Genomic DNA, 24,566 nt, shown 5'->3' with positions numbered 1-24,566 from the left:
CTGGCAGGAGGACTGCACACACTCTGAGGATTCTGCCATTCTACTACCATCACTGCTACCTCAGCAGCTAAAGCCTCTCATAAGACAACTAATTTCTTTGGTACCCAAAGTGCTGTGGGGTCTGTGAGTGTGCACGTGCGTGCATGTGTATGTGTATAACCAATGGCAACAGCGATTAAGAGTTTTAGAGAATAAATAGGATCAATAAGAATATTCTAGAAATTTCCATCCCCAAAAATGATCCTCTGTGAGACAGGAAGAAGGGGGCTTAATTAAATATAAGGTTTGAGAAGATGGGATGGGAAAAGATACCATGGAAAATCAGGAACCTCAGGCACCTGTTTCTGAAACAGCCAGGAAGTTTTGTTAAGGAATATCAGATTTTCTGAGCTAAGTCTGAGTAAGAAAGAAAAACTAAAATGTGATGAAGCTAATCATGCCTAAATTAACTAATCATGTATTCATTAATATTTAGAAACCTTACAAAGAGAGGACAAATGAATTAAATTAAGTGTAATGGGATGTTAAACAAGACTTTTCCTACTGCCTCTGAGACTTGACAGAAGCATAAGTGGTTGAGAATAAGAGGTGTCAGTTAATGCTCTATTCTAAAGCAAGGGGCTGTATGATCTGGGCAGAACACGCAAAGGCAGCAGTCCAAAAGTGGTTCAGTGCACGTTAGCCTTTCACCTACACCCAGGTTATATAAGAAAATGTGAAAAACTCTTGGGCATGTTGGGATGGGTGTTTAATAATAATGGTCTCCAGGCCCCTCTCCTGTGGGATTTTGATTCTGAAGGTCTGGATCCCCAGAAATCTACATTAGCAGGTATTGCAGGTGATTCCAATCATAAGAATTCTGGGGGATTTGGATGTTTGTGGTCTACGTAAGACATCTGCAATTCATAATATAGTGATGCTAATGGTCAAAATCTGTAAAATTCTGAATTTTGTCTTTTAATTGGATTCTAGTGTTAGCTTGAGGATAAAATGATTAGACAAACATAAATTATGTCGGTTTCAGTTTTGGTTTTCTGAACTGGCAGCACCTTTTCTCAAAGATTAATACAACAGGAGAGATGTCTACCAGATTGGCAACAGTGTGAGGGCAGAGATCACATGTATCCTTAGAGCTGAGCACAGTGCCAAGTATATGATAGGAGATAAAGATATCTTTGAATAATAGAAATGTGATCTGCAAAAAGAAACGAATCAATATGCTGTTCACCTGAAACTAACACAATATTGTAAATCAGCCATACTTCAATTAAGAGAAACGTGAATAAGATGTCAAAATGTTATCACGCTAAAAATAATAAGGCCATCATGAAAAATGTTTTGAATTTAATATATGACAATTTAGGGGATTTAAACGATCTTCTTAGAGATAGCTAAAGAACATAAATTATACCTTGGTTAAGAAAATCAATAATACTGAAAGAAATACATATATCCTAGCATTTCTTAAATTTTAGCACAGCTTAAATTCTGTTCAAGCATATATTTTCCTAAGAAATTTTACTAACAACATGTAGTTTTATATTATCTATAAGCCCTTTGAGCTTACTAGTAATTTTCCCAATCAGGAGTCTATATATATATCCATAAATGTCACCTTTTAATTTTACTGAAGCTATAAAAAACAAATCTCAATTGTGGTGCAGGATGAGAAATACATCATTCTAGTATATAATAACTTCTTCAAAAAATAAAATTCCTACAAACAAAAGTTCATCTGTTTATTTTTCAAGACATTTTATATATAAAGAAATCAAATTTAGATTTAATATGCAATATTGCTCATACGGGACTGAATTAGAGAATGATGTCATAGAATTTCCTCTTCCTGGTCAGCAAGTGCCAAACTGAAAAGATTTTGTATAAAGAAACAAAAACAAAAGTTTTTTAAAAATCCATAACAATATCAATAATGAGAGGAGGGAAAAAGAAGCAGTATTCTATCCAAGAATCAAAGTCATAAAGATCACGGCATGTGCTGAACTAAGGATGAGTGGCCTAAGTTCTGGTCCTGGATCTCACATTAACTAGATATGTGACCTTTCATAGGCCACTTAGTCTGTAGTGGCCGTGGAATTTCTTATAATAATAATGATATTGTCATTATCATATCATCATCATAATCACAACCACCACCACCAATACCAAAACTACTACTATAGTATTAAAGAGGGGTTTGGAGTAGATGCTCTTTGGAGTCCTTCCTTCTCTGAAAGCATATGACTTCCAAAACTATTTGGTCACTCTCATTTTACAGGTGAGGACACTGCCTGGGAAGTTTGCTCATATAACCCCACTGAGCATGCATGTACATTATAGTATTCCTATCAGAAATCTATAAAACGTGTGTGTGTACACATATTTTTTTCCTTTGAAATATTCCATTTATCAGATGGTATGAGCAAGAAGGCAGCTCATCCCCACAGTTCAGTTTGGGGGAAATTTCACAGGCTAATGCTTATCGTTTCCCAGTTAACTGTAAGGAAGACCATAGTCGTGTTTCACAATTACAAATCTGTTTTCCCAGGCAGCTTCGTATGGCTCTGGTGTCTTCCAATGCTATCTGGACCAAAAGTAGGATGTATAGAGAAAGTTGAAAGGAATTTCCCCTCCATGATTATTAACAGGGTAAGAGTAGAGAAAAGAAATTTGATTAATCAATCCACACATTGTGAAATTACACATGGACAATTTTCTATTTGATGTTGACATTTCTAACTGTGTTAGCTATATGTCTGAATATTACTTAAAAGTCCAATGCATGGTAAACAGTTCTTTCTGCATTATGTACTTGCTAGAGTCTGTCACTCTAATCCAACTCTTAGCCTCCTAAACTTTAAAAATTGAAAAAGGAGATGGTTTTCAATCTCTGATTACCTAGTGATGTGCTATCAGTTTACTTGTCTGTCTTTCCATCTTAGCATCTAGCATTACACAGCTACTCTTGTTGGCTGTATTTAATGGTGTCCTTAAAGCAGTGTTTGTTTAGCCTAGTCTAGATTAATGTTGGCCAGTTATCATTTAATTTCCAGTAAGACCTAAATGGGAAGAAAAGTAAATTCAAAAACCCATAACTGAAAGATTAACATTGAAATAAGGAAGACAACAAAGATTACCAGACAGGTAATAGAGATAAATGAAGCAGGCTAGAGCTAACGTGAGGACTGCTACTAGGAATGGTGGAGAAAAGAGCAAACTGGAGGGTATGTGTTCCATCCAAAGGAGGAATCTGTTCCTGTATTTTTGGTGTCATAAGAGAACGAAAGTTCAGTGTTGCACGTTCTGATTTTTTCAAGAAAGGCCAGTAGTATGTAATTTTTGTGTGTGAAATCTCCCTATTTCTATACGCTCATAACTAATTAAAAATATTATAATAATGTGCAGATCAAACAAAGTCTACAGGTCCCTAGTTTTTACTCTCTATAATCAAAACTCTGTGTGGAGATGGATGTGTGTGTGTGTGTGTGTGTGTGTGTGTGTGTGTGTATTGCTTCAATTACCAATAGTTTATGAATTTAACACTAAAGGCTAGATCCTACAATCCACATTCTTTAAAAATGAAGCAAAATCAAGATTAAATGATGGCCTAAAAAATGTCTGATTCAATTGGTTTATCTAATTGATGTCCCAAATATCTTTTAGAAAGAAACATCTTTGATTTTGAGGTTTATGATTTTTATAATTTTTATGATTTTGAGATCAACTGATAATGATATTGATTTGTCTTTCATTCACTCATGGTCAGATACACATCACAGAAAAAATATTAAAAAGACAAATATGTGCAAGCACTTGCTATATTGAATAAGGATAAGATGAGTGACACCAAATGAGACATAACTGAACTAATGAGGCATGATATGTTTACAATATTCTTTGTGAGTTGTCAGGTTGCTACTTTAAGTGCTAGTTCTATTATTTTTAGCATATAAAAGGCAATGTCTTAATTCATAGCTTTTGTTAAAATCACAGTATACTACTTGGGAGAACAGGAAAAAAATTTTGTCTCTAAAAGTTGCTGTCACACGAGGATATTTACTGTTATATAATGAAATATGGTTGTATTAAAAAAAAATAAACCACACAGGCACTTCAGATGCTCTGGAAAAGATAAACATATTCAAAAGTATATACCCAGAAGGGAGTGAGCTCTAAAAATCCTGGCCCTTAGATTTTGTTTCTCAGATAAAGGCAAGTTGCATCAATTTTCCTGCCCATCTTAGCTTCCTCCTTCTCTTCCTTGCTCTCTTCTTTCTTTCATTTCTAAATTAAACCAAATCTTTTCTTGTAAATAGAGATTTTTCAAGTTAAGCTTACTACAGTTTTTTTGTTTGTTTGTTTTTTTAATCATCTTTTTCCTTTCCCAAGCTCTCTTCTCTACAGGCAACAAGGACATTGAGTTTGTGGCTTCAGTCCCACCCAATTCCATGACAATCCTGGCCAGAGTAGGAAGTAACCTCAGGGACCTATCACCAGAACAGCACTAGCTTCAGTATCCAGTGAGCCCAGGGAGAACCCTGGGCATGAAGAATATGTTCATCAAGCTACATATAACCTTTCCAAACACCTGCCATTTTTACCTAGACTACTGATCACACTGACTAGTCTTCCCTCACCATTTCCCTCTAAAATAACCACTTAGTTATTCCTTACCCATCATTTTGATTTTTGTTTGTTTTTTCCTCAGGTTTTTTATTTTTTTGTACTTTCTAAAAACAACTTTATTGAGAAGTAACTGACAATATTATAAAATATTATACAATTGACAGGCACATATTTAAAGTGTAAAATTTGCTAAGTTTTGAAACATGTCTACACATGTTAAGGCACCACAACAATCAAGATAATGAACGTACATCCATATCCATCACCCCCCAAAAATCGCCCCCAAAGCTTCCATGTGACCCTTTGTAATCACGTCCTCCTGTCCCTCCCCACCTTCCTATCTCCAGGCAAACACGGATCTTCTTCCTAGATTAGTTAGCACTTTCTAAAGTTTTATATAAATGGAATCAAACAATATATATGCTTTACGGGTTTTGTTCCTTTCCCTTAATATAATTATTTTGAGATTCACCCACATTGTTGTGTGAACCAAGAGTTAGCTCCTCTTTATTGCTAAATAATATTTTCTATATGATACACCATAATTTATCTATTCACCTATGGATGGACATTTTGGTTGTTTCCAGTTTTTCCTTTTGGCTTTAGAAATAAAGCTGCTATAAACACCCATGTACAAGTCTTCATAAGGACACATGCTTTCATATCCCTTGAATAAATTTCTCAGAGTGGCTGGGCAATAAGGTACAGACATGTACCTGTATATATGTGTGTGTGTGTGTGTGTATGTATATATATATACATACACACACACACCTGTATATACATATATATGTATATTATACATATACACACCTATACGTGTATATTTTAGGAAAGTATCAATGGTTTTCCAAAGTTACTGAACCATTTATATTTCTACCAACAATGTTGAAACCATGTACCAACTATGAGAGTTACAGTTATTCCACATCTTCACCAGCACTCAGTATGGTCAGCATTTTAAACACTGGACCTTCTATTACATATGTAGTGGTACTGCATTTTAGGTGTATTTTGCATTCCCCTAATGATTAGCATCTTTTCATATGCCAACCATATATTTTCCTTGTTACAGTATTTGCCCAAATCATTTATCCGCCCATGTTTTCTTGAGTTGTGTGTATTTTTCAAATATATATTATTTGAAAGTATTTCTCCTTGTGTATAGTTGGTCTTGTCATTCTCTTACAATGTCTTTCAAAGAGCAGAGTCTTAATTTTAGTGAAGTCCAATTTATCAATTTATATTTCTGTGGATCATGCTTTTGATGTTATATCTAAGAAAGTTTGACTAATACAAGATCAAAAATATTTTCTCCTATGTTTTTGTCTAAAATATTCAGTTTTAGTTTTTACATTTTAAACCTATAATCCATTTTGAGTTAATTACTGTTTATCGTACGACATATGGATCAAAGGGTTTTTTTGCATATGTATATCCAATTGTTCCATCACTGTCAAAAAATAAATCCTTTCTCCACTGAATTTCTCTTGCAATTTCATCAAAAATCAATTGACCATATATGTGTGGATCTATTTCTGGATGATCGATTCTATTGATCTAATTGTCTACTTTGGTGCCAATAGCACACCATTTTTCACAGGCATCATTTTATAATAAGTCGAAGTCAGGTCATTTTTTTCTTCTTTTTGAAAATTGTTTTGCCTATTTTAGGTCCTTTGCTTTTCTATATGGATTTTAAAATCATCTTGATAGCTTTTATAAATGAGCATGCTGGGCTTTTTATTGAGATTGCATTAAATCTATAGATCAATTTGAGGAGAATGGACATCATAACTATGTAGTCTTTCAATCCATGAACACAGTATATCCCTGCATCTATTTAGGTCTTCTTTAATTTTACTCAGCAATGTTTTGAAGTTTTCAATAACCAAGTCTTGTACATATTTTATCTGATTCATATTTAAGTATTTCATACTTTTGATGTTATTGTAATTGGTATTTTAAAATTTCTAAAATTGTTCCTAGTACATAGGAATACAAGTAATATATATATTGATTTCAAGCTCTCAAACTCGTTAAACTCATTTATTAATTCTAGAAATTTTTTGTTGGTTACATAGGATATTCTACATAGATAATCACACCATTTGAAAATAAAGATAGTTTTACTTCTTCAATTCGTATCAGACGTCCTTTTTTTCTTTGCCTTTTCTTGTTATAGTGGCTAAAGGCTTCCACGCAATGCTGAATAGGTGAGAATGAACAAATTTGTCTTGTTCCTGACTTTAGGAGGAACCATTTGCTCTTTCATCATTAAGTATGATGTTAGATGTAGGTTTTTCATAGATGAGCTTTGTCATACTCATAAAGTTCCCTTCTATTCAGCTTTCCAAAAGTTTTCATTAGGAGGGGATGCTGACTCTTGTTAAAAGATTTTTCTATATCAATTTGATGTTCATGATTTTTTCCTTTTCAGTCTGCCAATATGGTGATTTACATTGATTGATTTTCAAATGTTAAATCAACTTTACTTTCCTGGGGTAAGCCCAACTTGATCATGATATATTATCTTTTTATATATTATTGTATTCAATTTGTTAAAATGTTGAGTTTTTTTTGTATTTATGTTCATGAGGGATATTGGTCTATGATTTTCTTTTCCTGTAATGTCTTTTTGCCTGTTTTTTGTTATCAGAGTAATGCTGCCTCACAGGATGAGCTGGGAAGTATTCCATCTTCTTCTATTTTCTGTGTGAGAATATGGAGAACTGGCATTATTTTTTCGTAAAATGTTTGGTAGAATTCCCCAGTGAAGCTAGCGAAACCATCTGGACCTGAGGTTTTCTTTGTGGGAAGGTTTTCAACTAAAAATTTAATTTCTTTAAGAGATATACGACTATTGAGTTACCTATTTCTTCTTGAGTAGACATTGGTAGTTTGTGCCTTTTAAGGAATTGGTCCTTATCACCTCAGTTGGCAAATCTATTGGCACATCTTTGTTCAGAATATTCCCTATTATTCCTTTAATAACTGTGTGATATCAACTCTCTCATTCCTGATACTGGTAATTTGTGTCATTTCACTTTATTCCCTGAACCGTCTGGCTAGAGGTTTATCAGTTTCTTTGATCTTTAAAACAAAAACAAAAACAAAAACCAGCTTTTGGTTTTCTTGATTTTTCTCTTTTTTCCTGTCTTCTATTTCATTGCTATCCACTCGAACTTTTACTATTTTCTGTCTTCTGATTACTTTGAGTTTGATTTGCTCTTCGTACTCTCGTTTCCTAAAATGGAAGCTGAGGTCACTGATTTGATATCATTCTTCTTTTCTTACATATGCATTTATATAAATTTCCTTCTAAGAACTTCAGTAGCATCCCACAGTTTTTAATATGTGTTTTCATTTTCATTCAGTTCAAAATACTTGCTAATTTCCATTTTGATATCTTCTTTGCTCCATGAGTTATTTAGAAATGTGTTACTTTTGTCCAAATATTTGGGGGTTTTCCAGAAAGCTATCTGCTATTTTTTTATTTAAGTATAGTTGATTTACACTGTTGTGTTAATTTCTGCTGTACAGCAAAGTGATTCAGTTATACATATATACATTCTTTTTTATGTTCTTTTCCATTATGGTTTATCACAAGGATATTAAATACAGTTCCCTGTGCTATACGGTAGGACCTTGTTGTGAAAGCTATCTGCTATGGATTTCTAATATAACTCCATTATGGCCAGAGAACGTTTATAATACTTAAATTCTGTTAAGGTATTGAGACTTGTTTTATAGCTAGAATATAGTCCATTCTGTTTAATATACTGTTACTTTAAAGGAATATGTCTTTTTGTTATTGAGTGCATTCTTCTATAAGTATCAACTAGGTCAAGTTGACTGATAGTGTTGTTCTAGTCTTCTGTATCCTTACAGATTTCTCCTCACTTGTTCTATTAATTATTGAAATAGGACATTGTTATTGCTGACTACAGTTGTACATTTTTCTCTTTTTCACAGCAGTTCTATCGGCTTTCACTTCATGTATTTTGAAGCTGTGCTATGAGGTGAACAAACATATCGGATTGCTAAGTCTTCTTGATGAACTAATCCCTTAAACATTATGAAGTGATCCTCTTTATCCCTGGAATATTCTTTGCATTGAAGTCTACTTTGTCTGATATTAATTTAGCCATTCTGGCTTTCTTTGGATTAGTTTTATCATTGCATACATTTTTCATGCATTTACTTTTAAGCTATTGTGTCTTTATATTTAAAGTGGGTTATTGGGACTTCCCTGGTAGCACAGTGGTTAAGAATTCACCTCCCAATGCAGGGGACACGGGTTCGATCCCTGGTCAGGATACTAGATCCCACGTGCATGGCACAACTAAGAGTTCACATGCCACAACTAAGGAGTCCACCGGCCGCAACTAAGACATGGCACAACCAAAAATAAATAAATAAAATAAATAAAATTTTAAAAAATGGATTAAAAAAAGTGGGTTATTTGTAGATCAGCATATAGATGGATCTTGCTTTTTTATCTAATCTGACAGTGCCTGACTTTTAAATGGGCTGTTTAGATTATTTACATTTAATGCAATTATTGACACATGGGTTTAAATCTACAATCTTGTTATTTATTCTCTCTTTGTCCAGTTTTTTGTTTCCCTTTCCATCTTTATCTGTCTTCTTTCACATTAACTGAGTATTTTTTAATTATTTCATTTTATCAACTTTTTTGGCTTGTTAGACATATAACTCTTTGTTATATTATTTTAGCTTCAGGGTCCCTCATAAACATCTTTAATTTACCAGTCTACTTTCAGTTGATATCATACCACTTGACAAATATAGTATAAGAACTTTTCTTCAGGCTTCCCTGGTGGCACAGTGGTTGGGAACCCGCTTGCCAATGCAGGCGACATGGGTTCGAGCCCTGGTCCGGGAAGATTCCCACATGCCATGGAGCAACTAAGCCCATGCACCACAACTACTGAGCCTGCGCTCTAGAGCCCACGTGCCACAACTACTGAGCCTGCGTGCCACAACTACTGAAGCCCACACGCCTAGAGCCTGTGCTCCACAACAAGAGAAGCCACTGCAATGAGAAGCCCATGCACCGCAACAAAGAGTAGCCCCTGCTCGCCACAACTAGAGAAAGCTTGCGCACAGCAACAAAGACCCAATGCAGTCAAAAATAAATAAACAAATACATTAATTTTTTTTAAAAAAGACCCTTTTTTCCATTTCTCTTATTGGCATTTGTACTGTTGCCTTCATATATTTTATATCTACATGTTTTTATCTCCATAATAAATTTATTATTTTTTTGCTTTAAACAATAAATTATATTTTAAAGAAAATAAGAAATGAGGTCTTTATACTGCCTATGTAGTTATTATTCCCAGTGCTCTTCATTTTCATCTGATACCATTTTTTTTCTGCTTGAAGGACTTCCTTAAACATTTTTTGTTCTGTAGGTCTGCTGGTGACAAATTCTTTCAGTTTGTGAATAATATCAGAAGTCTTTATTTTGCCTTAATATTTGAAAGATATTTTCATTGGGAGATGATTTCTATACTGACAGGTTGGGTTTTTTTTTCTTTTAGTTTTTAAAGATGTTCTTCCACTTTCTTCTCACTCTTATTGTTGCCAACAAGAAATCTGCTGTCAGTCTTATCTTTATTCCTCTTGTAAACAATAAATGTCTTCCTCTCTGTGTACTTATAAGATTTTTCTCCTTATCACTAACTTTAAGCAGTTTTATTACGATTTTCCTTGGTTTCTTTTCTCCGTGTTTCTTGTGCTTAGAAGTTGTTGAACTTCTTGGATGTGTGGGTTATAGTTTTCACAAAATTTGGAAATTTTTCAGACATCATTTCTTCCAATATTTTTCTGTTCTCTGCTTCTTCCCTTCAGAGGCTCTAATTATTCAGAGATTAGGCCATATGAAGCTTTTCACATCGCACTGATGCTGTGTTCATTTTTTTTCCCAATATATTATTTTTTCTTCTCTGGCTTTCAATTGTGAATAGCTTCTATTGCTATCTCTTCAAGTTCACTAATACTTTCTTCCACAGTGTCTAATCTGCTATTAGTCACATTCAGTATATTTTTCATGTCATACATTGCAGTTTTCATACCTAGAAATTTGATTTGAGTTTTTTTCTATCTTCTATGTCTCTATTTAACATGTTCATTCTTTCCTCCTTCTTGAATATATGGAATACAATGATAACAACTGTTTAATGACATGAGTATTAATTCTATAATCTGCATCATTTCTGGGGCAGTTACAATTGATAGATTTTTCTCTTTATTGTAACTCTGGACTAAGTGAGCTGAAGTATCTCTGTCTCCGTGTCCCATGGTTTGCCTTTGTCATTATTGCAAGTTGACGCTTTGTGTGTTTCCAGTTTACAGCATTGACTCTGCCCCAGAAATCTTTCTTATTACCTACTCCAAATATAACACCACATCAACTGGGACTTGCTTTGAGTTCGTTTGCCCCTTCTTGGGAACTGTGTGTTTAGGACTCTACTAGCACTGGCCAGCTTGTGAGATAGCAAGTTACTGTCTCCCTCATCCTTCTGCCTGGGTTTCTCAATTAATGTACCCTACTCATTCACTGAGGTATCTACTACCACACTTGGCACTCACTGGCAGTTGTTTGACTGGATTTTGGCCTACAGACTGTGTAGTTTTGTGGCCAAGAGTGACTTATAGATTACGGTTACTTAATTTTTGCATTCCGCCCCAATTGCTTAGTAGCTATGACCTCAAGTAAGTGATTAACACCTCTATATTTCAATTTCCTCACCCATAATGATAGTAACGACACCTACCTTATCAGGTTGTTGTTAAGAGTACATGTAACAATGCGGTATAGAGAAATTAAAATAGTGTCTGTCTTGATTTGCTGTAGTCACTGTTAGAGTAAGAATTCTAGACTCTAGAGATCTGACTCTGTAGATCACATTCCCAGCCATTATGTAATGTTCTAATGCCTTTTGGACAGTCTGCTTTGCATGTTAGAGAAAATTTCCCTTCTGTATTTGTGGCTGAGCCAGTTTCTCTGGTGCCTAAATGCCCCTGTTCTGCTTTCAGCCCTAAGCACATCGCAAATGTCTATCCAGCCAGAAGTAGTTGGCTAATAGCTTTCTAAGTCTTGAAGTACAATAGGACTTGTTTTTGTCAACACTAGGTAAAATCAAAAGACAAATGAAAAAGAAAAAAGAAAGCATTTAGGAAAGGTAAATCACCTTTCTTCCTTATTGCTAATTTTTTCTTCTAAATCTATTTTTAATTTTATCTTACCAAGTCAGAGAAAAACAAACAGGAATGGCACTTTTGGTATCTTACAAGCCAGCAATTTTTTGTCTCCTTGATTTTTCTTTCACTGTTCAATATTTCATATTCAGAAGATGGAGAAAAGGTTAGGAATACATATAGAACATTAAATTTTTTAATTAATAACCAAAATGGATATAAAGAAAGAAGTTTCAATAATTATAGAGTAAAGCAGCAGCTTGTCTAAAACACAGATACATACTGAACACCAACTTTTCACTTCTAAAAATATCTAAGAAACACTATCAAACTAAGTGGTATATACTTTCAAGCTTATTTTAGAAAAATGAATATTGATATTTTGAAAACAAATTTAAAACCTAATGAAATTTCCATCTAAGCCAGGAAGCATCATGATCTGACTGCTTGGGAATCTTGAAATTAACATTTCTTGTTTTGAGGTAAATGGCTCATAAACATTACCTTTTCTGTAGGATTAACTTGTATCCTTCTAGTGATGTTCCCTCAGTGGCCTTGACTCTGACTGGATGACCAATAGCTAGGCAGCCCTGAGTTATCGCTCGGCTCAGGATCATTCCAGTCTTCCAATGAATAGAGAAGGGGGAGAAAGGTCTAAATAAGTTAAAAGAACCAGAAAATTCAACAATGTGTCACAAATAGTGAGGTCATTATGCCTGGATAAACCCGGATATTAACAGTTGCCAAAAGTGAAACACTACCCACAACTTAGCAATCAGTGAGCCCTGCTCAGAATCAGTGATGTTCTGTCGGACAAGGGTGGCATTTTACAGTTCAGTGCAAAATAAAACAGACCTTGATATCTTCATTTGTCCTTTTTTTCTGTGCGTATTTCACAGTGCAGCAATTTGGGATACATCACGTGTCACTTGTTATAACTACAGAGCTTACTTGAAATATGTATGCACAGAAAAAAAAGAGTGCAGTGAACTGAAAAGATTGAAACAAATCCATAACGTTTGTACCAATTAAAAGTTCTACTCTGGGTCTAAATACCATGGGTTAAGCATTTTAAGGTGGTTTATGAACAGTTTTTGTTTTAAATGTTAGGATTCTCAGATAAGGAAATTGATTGAGAACATTGTTTGAACGGCCATTTAACAATTTTCTTACTTAGTGAATCAACACAGCATTTTAAATAAGTGACAACCACTTAGGAATTTATTTACACATATTGAGGATTTATGTCATGGAAACTTCTCTGTTAAGAACAGGTAAAATGATTTATTTTGAAAAAAAGGATAGAACTCTAAACCTTAAAAGATTTTCAAAATTGTTTTCTTCTAGCATGTGACTTTTATTTCTCACGTTTTTGTTGTGTGGAAAAGAACTACACAATGACTTAGGAAAAATATATTTTTCTAAATTTTTGTTCTAATAAGCCCTGAATGGAATCCTCTTTTGAACATGCCTGTCTATACAGAAAGGGAACTCCTTGGGGTAAGAAAAAAGAATCACCACTTATTAAGCACTTTCTGTATACCAGATTGTACGCTTGAACTTCACACGTATTTTCTCATTTAATCACCACAGCAACTGTGCAAGACAGGTGTGACTAACTTTATTTTATATATAAGAAAACTGTGGTTCAGTGCAGCTAAGTAACTTTCCCAAGGTGACACAAAGGATTCTAATTCTGATCTAACTCCAAAACTCATACTCTTTGCATCAAGCATTTCAATTAGTTTAGGAAAATTTTTAGACAAGTACAGGTTTTCTGATATCATGAAATTCTATGAACAGATACCATAGAATTACAGAATATGAGACCTGGGAAAATAACCTTCCATATCAACTGGTCCAACTCTTTTACCAGAAGACTAAGGCCCAGATATGGTATGTGACTTACTTGAGGTCACATAAATGTTCAGTGGCAGTCCTAAAACTAAAACACTTCCATCAGTGCTCATAAATTGGTCAGATATAGGGCAGTGTTTTATATTACAGTGAAATGTCATAAGTTTTGAAGTCAGACAGACCAAGAATCTTTCCTCTACCAGCTACTAGCTTCAGTTTTTTCAGCTGTATAATGAAAACCTGCATAGTTTTTATAAGATTAAATGAGATAATAAATGTGTATAAGATGCTTAGCATACGTTTAACAAAATGGCAGATATTATTACTAAATCAGAAATAAAACGCAGCTTAGGGCTAGTAGTTAATAGAGTCTCCAGGTTGGAAGCAGATTTAAGAAATATCTAATCTCATTCTGCCTTTGTCTATGAAGTGAATAATATTTCTTAGTACCTTTGTGTCTTAGTTACTCTATATTTTTGTTTTTAACTCCCAGAAAAGCAAAAATAAAAGTTAAGGGCAATCCAAAATTTCATATGAGAAAATAGTTTCAATCTCTCCTACCCCCTAAACTAAGTAGCAGCGAACTTGCCTGGGTGACTCTGCACCCATGGAAGTGCTAAAAAGAAGCAAAAATAGTCTCCAGGGAGGGGGCAAAGGGAGGCACAAGAAGGGTAGATATAAGCTGTACCATCTCTTTCCAGACGTAAATATTTGGTGGCAATTACAAAACGTCTTTCAATAGCAAGAGGGAAGAGGAGAACAATTATATGTTCTCAGTTTAAATCTGATTCAATAGTATAAGAATAAAGTTAAAAAAAAATAGTGCCAATACACAGGAATAAAATATGTTAGGCATTGTTCACATTTTATACTCAGGGATTTCTTTTAAAACTATCCTTACTGAGACCATATGCCATCACAATACGGTGCTAATCCACCAAGCTCTGCGAACCTCAACAATGAAGACTAAGGAGCGGAAGCAAATGAGATTCAGACAAATCTCATGAAAATGGTGAGTCTGTAGAGTATACCTAAGCTCTGCGCTAGGTTTAAATACATTCTGCAGTATTAACTAATCAGCACGTCTAAAACTGAGTTGAATGCTCACGTCGGGGTCCTCCGCACTAGACAAACCAGAGCACAGATTCATGACAGTCAACAACCGATATGCTTTCACTTGCATGCTTGTGTGCACGAGGGCATCAGGAACTGGAGCAGCACAGTGAGCCCAGGAAGTTACTTAGGGAGAACAGACATTCTTGGATACCTTTGTGATCAGCCACACACTGGCTGCAGGCCACAGGGTGGATGGTGCTACATGAGTCCCACTGCTCTCTTCACCACTTGAGAAATTCCGCTTTCTGATGGAAACAGAGGCATGAAGGACAATATTGGGGTTCACCTATACCATGAGAAGAAGCATGTTTTTAACTTACAGTCTGAAAGTTAACCTTCCTCAACATACTTAACCAAAATAATCTAGAACATTATGTTTCTGATTGAGAAGGTCTCTTTTGAAACAGTAGTGTTCAATCCTATTAAACTCAATTCAATTAATATTTGTCGGGCACCAGCTCTGATAGGGAAGGCCCCGGACTGTGTGGTATGGGATATGATAAAACATTTTTCCTGCCCTAAATAAACTTACAACTGTAGAGGCGAGAACACACACAATTTCATGTTATGCTCCATATGTCTGATTAAATAGTGCTATAGTATGCAAAGAATGGTAGGCTCATTTCTGCAGGAGCAACAAAAAGTGAAGCATCTTGAAAGAGGTAACATCCGGACCAGGCCTTGAAGGATGAAAACAGTTTGACAGGAATAATGAAGAATAAAAAGGTATTCCAAGCAAAGGAAAATAGTATAATCAATGCACCTTAGGATTTATTGGTAGTCTCAAAAGGTAAATCTGGCCAAACTTAGAAGGCGTCAAGTGTAAGGCTATGGAGTTAGGTGTCAGGAGGGCTTTCAAGCTTTCAAGCAAAAGGGACTGGATTACAGAAGATTTAGAAAGGTTGACCTAGCAAGTGTAAACATAATGGATTGCAGAATGGAGAGATCAAATGCAGGGAGAACAGTTGAGAGTTTGTACAACCTCATAAGAATAAAGGGACAGGAGCTGAGACTTCAGTGACAGTTGTGGGAATGAATGGGAGGGGGCCGACTGGGGAGACACTGTATCTCTATCCCATGTGTTTAATCAGATGACAAACGCCAAACGTATTGTGCACCTTCTAGCGTTTCTCACTTAGACCTGATTGTCAAATTAACAGTCATTCATGTCATCTGTCAGAATTCTACTCCTTCATATTTAATAAACTTTATCTCCTAACTTATATGATCACTTTCCCTGAATAATCATGCTAACTTTTAAAGTGCCAATCCTTATTTGTATAGGATTATGGGAATATGCCAACTTATGCTTTAAACTTAGTAAATGATGTTGCTTCAATAACAGTTAAAATCCTTTTCAAATATTGAAAAGTCTATTCTAAATCTTTGCTAATCCTAGATATTTGTTGAGTAGCAAATGATTTTTTAAAAAAACAAAAGTTAAATAATAATTTAAAAGGTAATGTTTTACAAGTGTGAACAGGCAATAACAAAAGGGTATGACCAATATATTTGATAATTATTCCATAATTATCTATAATTATTCTACAATGGAAGATAGTTACTTCTCTAGAGAAGAAAATGTCATATGACTCCTATATGTGAAAATAAAATTTTAAAAATACAGCAACCCCACCACATAAGCAGATTTGATTTACAGCTCTTTGATTGTGTATTCCCCAGTTAGCCAGTAGTGACTGATTCTGGAGGGGAATCCCCCGCAGTTTCTGAACAATGGTAAACTATATTCTACTAATCCATCCACCACAGGACACGGCATTTAAAGTAGCACTCTTAGTCAACCTCCTAACTCCAAGTTGCCATCACACTCAAAACTCTCCTCTGAAACTGGGAAGAAGATTGTTTTGACTGGAATGTCAGACAGAAGAATCGTACTGCCAACTGCTTCTTTGTACAGCACCTGCTGCCAGTGCCTAAATTCTTGTTATCTCCACAACATGGTTTAATCTTTTAACAGTTGGCTTATTGGTGAAGAGCGAAGGGGTCCTTTGTGTCTGTCTTGGGTTGGCACCCAGTATTAACACCATGCTGTTCTCTGAGAGATATTTTGCTGGACGGTTCCCAAGTGATTCCACATAGACCAGACAGAGCCAGGCCCACTAACTCAGCTTCATTTCACGTTACTAAAAAAGAAAAATCCTGCCAAGTCTGGGGTTCTAACACACTTAAAACTGACAATGGCCATTAAATTCTCTTCATGATGTCACTTTCCTTTTTCTTTTTAATTTAATCTGATAGCTTTGTTTTAGACCAAATGTTTAGGAAGGTGGGGGAGATAAAAATTGGAATTCAGAAAAGAAAAGTGCTCGGACAACCTGCAACATAATATGCCATGTGTGTCTCTGAGTGTGTGTGTGTGCACATGTGTGTGTACATGTGTGCATTCACGGGCATGTGTAGAAAAGCATTTATGTTGAGACAGGTCTCCAAATATATACCATAATGTATGTCATTAGAAAACCTTTTTAAGTCCTGTTGAGAATCAAAACAAGAAGCTTTCTTTTATTCTTTTGAATACCTATATACATAGCTTCCTTTAAATGACCATTATGATTTTGCTTGTCTGAAAAAACTGTGCTGATACAGACGATGCCAGTGATAAAAAAGATGCATACATGTACTGGGCCAGTTAAAGCTTCTTGTTTAATTTTCTTTCTCCAAATCACCAGTGAAAGTGGAGTAGACTTCAATATTCCTGTGCAATTTCAAAGTAATAAGGTCTTTTCCTACAGATCTACTGAGGAGCAAAATATAAGACAATGAAATTTTTCTTGAAAGAAGGAGCTCATAGACCACAACCTTCATTCTAAACAAATTGTTTACTACACAGAAACTTTCTAAGGTTTTTCCTTTTGACAGTAATTTTAGGACCAAGTTAAATAATTTACTATACAAATTAAAATCATACCTACAAGAAATGTTCTACAATCTCTTTCCTCATGTCCCTGATATTCACTCTTATTGTTTCCATTCTCTAAATCTATAGGTGATCAATCCACCCACCTCTAAGACCAAGAAATGGAAAAGTTGGGAAAGCAGAAAATATTAGCGAGTACCTAATTACGCAACCAAACAAGGGAAAATATCTGGGATCTAGGTGTGCAGTCCTCAAATAGATTCCAACTCTTGGTCTAAAAATAAGGAAGGGACTTGCAGTTTCATTTAAAGTTCTGTGTCCTATTCTAATGTCAATCAGTTCAAAATTTAAATTAAAATTTTTTATTTACTCCAGTACAAATTATGTGTAGGAAATATTATTTCTTGAGGACTTGCTCTCCAAAGAAATAGGACAATAAAGAATTGTTTGCCTTTTCCTAGCCTCCTTTGTGACATACAGAGTAATATATTCTGCTAGCATCCATGACTGCTTAATTTACAAGTAAACTTGTGACAAACATGCCATAATTCTAAAATCATAACTTGGTGTTTTTCTTACTGTTTCCATACCAAAAGTTGTCACTAATGTGCTGCTTATGTCTGATCATACTAAAAGGATAGGATCGAAATCAGTTTCCTTTTCATTTTGACAGAATATATGACCTGCCAGACACCGGAGTTATTTTTCTGCTATATTTTCCCATAACCAGGTATTCCTCAAGCTATTCTTCTCATGAATCTTTTTTCTTTTATATTAACTACCATGAAGTTTGTCTCTCACCCACTTCATGGAAACATATAATTTTATTTCCCATAAACTAGAGCAATGTAAAAATGTTGCCAATTTATGTAACAACAGAACGAAAGATGTATTCACCAAAATTCTCCACTTGTAGTAGATTCCAAATCTTTTTTTAGAAATGGATAAAAGAGCAACAGGTTGTAATTGTCAGGGTGATATCTGTCTTCCACATTACTAATAAGGATTATATGTTCCAAATTTTTCTCTGTAGGAAGGGTTTTACTTGTCAATACGAGATTTAAAAGAACAGTCAGGGGTTGGGCACTGATATCTCTATCTCAAGGCAATTTTAAAACATATGCATCAGGAATATCAGCTTTTGCTCCCTCCTCTCTATCCCTGTTGTAACTCTCTTAGTGCCTTCTATACTGCCATGAGCATCAAGATTCTATAATAAAATTCCCTGTGGACATCCATCACCTCTGCCTGAATCTCTCTTTAAAAGTGCTCTTTTTCAGGTTATTAAATTGCTATTTCCAATGTACTGATCACCTCTCTATATAATCGGAGGCATTTTTCTGAAAGGATTTCAAAGGTTTCATAGCTAAGGGGCCATTTTTCTTTGAAAGATTCTCTTTACTATCCAGTTTATCAAATCTTTGCTTTCGTATACCACTATTCTGAGTAGACTGAAATTTTACTCAAAAAAGATTTCTTCTAAAAATACAATAGTGTATAAACTTTTAGGATGAGCTGTTTTCTCACTTTCACTGAATCATTAGAATGAATTAATAGTGATAAAATAACTGTGGATTCTTACTCTCTCATTTTTCAACATTAGAAAATATAGTTTTCTTTTAAAGTTCTACTTTGGCTTAAAATCAAAGAGAGAATCCTTTCTTGTTCTTTTCCTCTGACAACTCTCCACTATACATTTTTCCCCCCCAGGTTTGACCTGCTTTCTATTGAATGAGTTAATTAACTAGTGAATTCAATTCCATTTAGCTAACTGAGTAACTAGATACTGCAGCAGAGACAAGAATGATCAGAATGCCCTTTGCCCTCTAGGTATTTCTAATCTGAAGGGCAGGGGTGGGAGGATAAGATAAGGACCTCCTGAGATATTTTCCTAGCACAGGATCAAATAAGATCTTGTCTCTGCTTGAATATTTCCAGTGGCTCCTTGTTTTCTACAAAACATCCAGCTGAATTAAGACCCTTTATGATATTGAGCTGCATGAGCTGCTTGTATATTTTGGAGATTAACCCTTTGTCCCTTGATTCGTTTGCAAATATTTTCTCCCATTCTGAGGGTTATCTGTTTGTCTTGTTAAAGGTTTCCTTTGCTGTGCAAAAGCTTTTAAGTTTCATTAGGCCCCATTTGTTTATTTTTGTTTTTATTTCCATTTCTCTAGGAGGTGGGTCAAAAAGCATCTTGCTGTGATTTATGTCAGTGTCCTTCCTATGTTTTCCTCTAAGAATTTTATAGTGTCTGGCCTTACATTTAGATCTTTAATCCATTTTGAGCTTATTTTTGTGTATGGTGTTAGGAAGTGTTCTAATTTCATTTTTTTACATGTAGCTGTCCAGCTTTCCCAGCACCACTTATTGAAGAGGCTGTATTTTCTCCATTGTATATGCTTACCTCCTTTATCAAAGATAAGGTGACCATATGTGTGTGGTTTTATCTCTGGGCTTTCTATCCTGTCCCATTGATCTCTATTTCTGTTTTTGTGCCACTACCATACTGTCTTGATTACTGTAGCTTTGTAGTATAGTCTGAAGTCCAGGAGCCTGATTCCTCCAGCTCCGTTTTTCTTTCTCAAGATTGCTTTGGCTATTCGGGGTCTTTTGTGTTTCCATACACATTGTGAACTTTTTTGTTCTAGTTCTGTGAAAAATGCCATTGGTAGTTTGATAGGGATTGCACTGAATCTGTAGATTGCTTTGGGTAGTATAGTCATTTTCACAATGTTGATTCTTCCAGTCCAAGAACATGGTATATATCTCCATCTATTTGTATCATCTTTAATTTCTTTCCTCAGTGCCTTATAGTTTTCTGCATACAGGTCTTTTGTCTCCTAAGGTAGGTTTATTCGTAGGTATTTTATTCTTTTTGCTGCAATGGTAAATGGGAGTGTTTTCTTAATTTCTCTTTCAGATTTTTCATCATTAGTGTATAAGAATGCAAAAGATTTCTGTGCATTAATTTTGTATCCTGCTGCTTCACCAAATTCATTGTTTAGCTCTAGTACTTTTCTGATAGCATCTTTAGGATTCTCTATGTATAGTATTATGGCATCTGCGAACAGTGACACTTTTACTTCTTCTTTTCCAATGTGGATTCCTTTTATTTCTTCTCCTTCTCTGATTGCTGTTACTAAAACTTCCAAAACTATGTTGAATAATAGTGGTGAGAGTGGGCAACCTTGTCTTGTTCCTGATCTTAGAGGAAATGGTTTCAGTTTTTCACCATTGAGAACGATGTTGGCTGTGGGTTTGTCATATATGGCCTTTATTATGTTGAGGTAAGTTCCCTCTATGCCTACTTTCTGGAGAGTTTTTTATCATAAATTGGTGTTTAATTTTGTCTAAAGATTTTTCTGAATCTATTGAGATGATCATATGGTTTTATCTTTCAGTTTGTTAATATGGTGTATCACATTGATTGATTTGGGTATATTGAAGAATTCTTGCATTCCTGGGATAAACCCCACTTGATCATGGTGTATGATCATTTTAATGTGCTGTTGGATTCTGTTTGCTAGTATTTTGTTGAGAATTTTTGCATTTATGTTCATCAGTGATATTGATCTGTAGTTTTCCTAATATCAAAAAAACAAACAACCCAATCCAAAAATGGGCAGAAGACCTAAATAGACATTTCCCCAGAGAAGATATACAGATTGCCAAAAAAACACATGAAAGAATGCTCAGCATCACTAATCATTAGAGAAATGCAAATCAAAACTACAATGACGTATCACCTCATACTGGTCAGAATGGCCATCATCAAAAAATCTACAAATAAATGCTGGAGAGGGTGTGGAGAAAAGGGAGCCCTCTTGCACAGTTGGGGGGAATGTAAATTGATACAGCCACCATGGAGAACAGTATGGAGGTTCCTTAAAAACTAAAAACAGAACTACCAGATGACCCAGCAATCCCACTACTGGGCATATACCCTGAGAAAACCATAATTCAAAAAGAGTCATGTACCACAATGTTCACTGCAATTCTATTTACAGTAGCCAGGACATGAAGCAACCTAAGTGTCCATCGACAGATGAATGGATAAAGAAGATGTGGCACATATATACAATGGAATATTATTCAGCCATAAGAAGAAATGAAATTGAGTTATTTGTAGTGAGGTGGATGGACCTAGAGTCTGTCATACAGAGTGAAGTAAGTCAGAAAGAGAAAAACAAATAACGTATGCTAACACATATATATGGAATCTAAAAAAAAAAAAAAGGTTCTGAAGAACCTAGGGACAGGACAGGAATAAAGACGCAGACGTAGAGAATGGACTTGAGGACATGGGGAGAAGGAAGGGTAAGCTGAGATAAAGTGAGAGAGTGGCATTGACATATACACACTACCAAATGTAAAATAGATAGCTAGTGGGAAGCACCCACATCGCACAGGGAGATCAGCTCCATGCTTTGTGACCTCCTAGAGGGTTGGGATAGGGAGGGTGGAAGGGAGATGCAAGAGGGAGGGGATGGGGGATATATGTATACGTATAGCTGATTCACTTTGTTATACAGCAGAAACTAACACAACGTTGTAAAGCAATTATACTCCAATAAAGATGTTAAAAAAAAAAGTACACACACACACACATACACACACACACACACAAAAGACCCTTTATGATATGATACCAATATTCTCAGTGAAATCTACCTTTCTCTCCATTCTACTCTAATGTGACCTAAAATATGCCCAAACTTGGAACACTGTTTGACTTCAAATCATGCAAAAAATGTTGCAAGAGGAACAGCACCAAATTCAAAGTCATTATAAATGGTACGGAATGGATGCAATGGGGGTATCAAAGCCAGAAACATCATATCTGGTTTGGGCATGGTGTTGGGGTAAAGAAAGACTTCATGAAGCAGGCACAAATCAGGTAAGGTTAGAATGATGGGCAGGATTTCAATAAACATTTATTGAACGCTTATGATATGCCAGACACCATGCTAGGATATGGCACAAGGGTGACAGAGAAGGTGGGGGGTGGTGACAAAGAAAGAGAGGTTGTTGGGCTTCCCTGGTGGTGCAGTGGTTGAGAGTCCGCCTGCCTATGCAGGGGACACGGGTCCGTGCCCCGGTCCAGGAAGATCCCACATGCCGCGGAGCAGCCAGGCCCATGAGCCATGGCCGCTGAGCCTGCGCATCCAGAGCCTGTGCTCTGCAAATGGAGAGGCCACAACAGTGAGAGGCCCGTGTACCGCAAAAAAAAAAAAAAAAAAAAAAGAAAGGTTGAATTCCAGGCAGAGGGACCCACATGGGTATAATAACAGAAATCATGAAGAGCTCAGAAAACAACAAATGAACAATCTAGCTTGGCTAACACCCAAAGAACATATTAGAGAATAGTGAGCCTTGAAAGAGATTACAGCTAACTTTTAAAAATCATTCATCAACATGTACTGTGCACTTGCCCTACATTCAAGACTTTGTTCCAGCACTCGTGAATACAAGATGAGTAAGACATAAAATCTGTGTACAAAGAATTATCAATTTAGTGGAGGAGAAAGACACAAATGCAAATGCCGATACCAAAACACAAACTCTAAGAACAATTCTCAAAGGACAATAAGAAGTTCTGAGAACACAAAATAATTCGAGGCTAAATCTCTCTGGAGGATCTGAGAGGGCTTCGTGGAAGAAGAGGAAGTTGAAGAAAGCCTTAAAAAGCAAGGAATGGTAATGGCGGGGGTTGTATCCTAGGAAAGAACACCACATGCCATGGCACAAGTAAAGCAAAGTGTAAAGCATGTAGGGGACCCAATTTATTAGCTCCGACTGCAGCGTAGGCTACAACAAAGATCAAGAAGCGGAGTGGATTGGAAAGACAAGTTGAGAGTGGGGGAAGACTGGAGAAGAATCATGGAGATCAATGAAGGCCAGATGAGGATATGGAAATTTAATAGGCAACAGCCAGGCATACAAGTTTTTGAGCAGGAAGATAATGTTACAGCAAAAAACTAAACAGGAATGCCAACAGGATTGGAACTATGGCAAATAAAACTTAATGTCAGATGAATATAAAAGGCATTATTCTTAGTGCACCATTCAACTTATATTTATTTTCTACATTTGCTCAAAAACAGGATTAGAAATCATTGTTTGTTTTATTCTATTTTTATAATTATACTATTTAGATTCACATGCACTTTGAAACAACTAATATTTTCAGTGTAAATTTTGACATAAAAGACTGAATGGGCAACATGGAGAAATTTAAAAAGAGCATGTTGGGACAATGTGTCTTTTGCATTGTCTCTTACAAAGAAAGGGCCCAGACTAGTTAACAGAAAGCCCTCCTTTCTTTGGGCATCCCTACCTCTGTGGGTGCCTTTTGGTTTTTGGTTTCATGAATTCAAAAACTAAAAGTTATGCAGCTGAAATGAACAACAACCCTACATAACTTACCAGCTGAGAAAAACAAAAGAATTATTCCTTTTTTTGGTGACAGGTTTAAAATGCTTTTCACAGCTCAGTGCAAGAAGAAAATTCCTTACTGGCAGGATAAGTTTCTAAATATAAATTAATAAAGAGACCTTCTAGATTGAGTTGTTACGAGTTGGGTTCTCTGAAGAACTCATGTTACTTAGAGACATTGACCCACAGAGCAAATAGGTCAGATCCTAAAGTATAAAGATATAACAGCCATCTTGAAGAATTTCTTAAACAAATGCAACTTATTAATATAGTTGATATAAAGAAAATATGCTAAACGATAGTACTTAAATGACGTGATTCAGGTAGAATTTTTTCAAGTAGAAATACTATATATTGGTTCAGGTTTTTATTTTTCCCCCTATTCTTTTTCAAACTCTTTTCCCATTTTGGTTATTACAGAATA

At 35.4% G+C, this 24,566-nt stretch overlaps 1 protein-coding gene across 1 annotated transcript in view; it reads right to left on the bottom strand.

Annotated features, from left to right (window-relative positions):
• The window catches only part of DCDC1 (doublecortin domain containing 1), a 457,088-nt gene that overhangs the window by 167,179 nt on the left and 265,343 nt on the right, over positions 1–24,566 (bottom strand). Inside the window, exons 16-17 of the mRNA XM_060160830.1 lie at positions 14,978–15,112; positions 12,358–12,476 (exon numbers count right to left, since the gene is read on the bottom strand). Coding sequence (XP_060016813.1) covers positions 12,358–12,476; positions 14,978–15,112 — 254 coding nt within the window. The remainder of the gene's footprint in view (positions 1–12,357; positions 12,477–14,977; positions 15,113–24,566) is intronic.

Source organism: Lagenorhynchus albirostris, chromosome 9, assembly GCF_949774975.1.
Source record: "Lagenorhynchus albirostris chromosome 9, mLagAlb1.1, whole genome shotgun sequence".
In the NCBI taxonomy this organism is placed as follows: Eukaryota; Metazoa; Chordata; class Mammalia; order Artiodactyla; family Delphinidae; genus Lagenorhynchus; species Lagenorhynchus albirostris.
The sequence above is the reverse complement of the archived record's forward strand: the minus strand, read 5'-3'. Positions and strand labels throughout refer to the sequence as shown.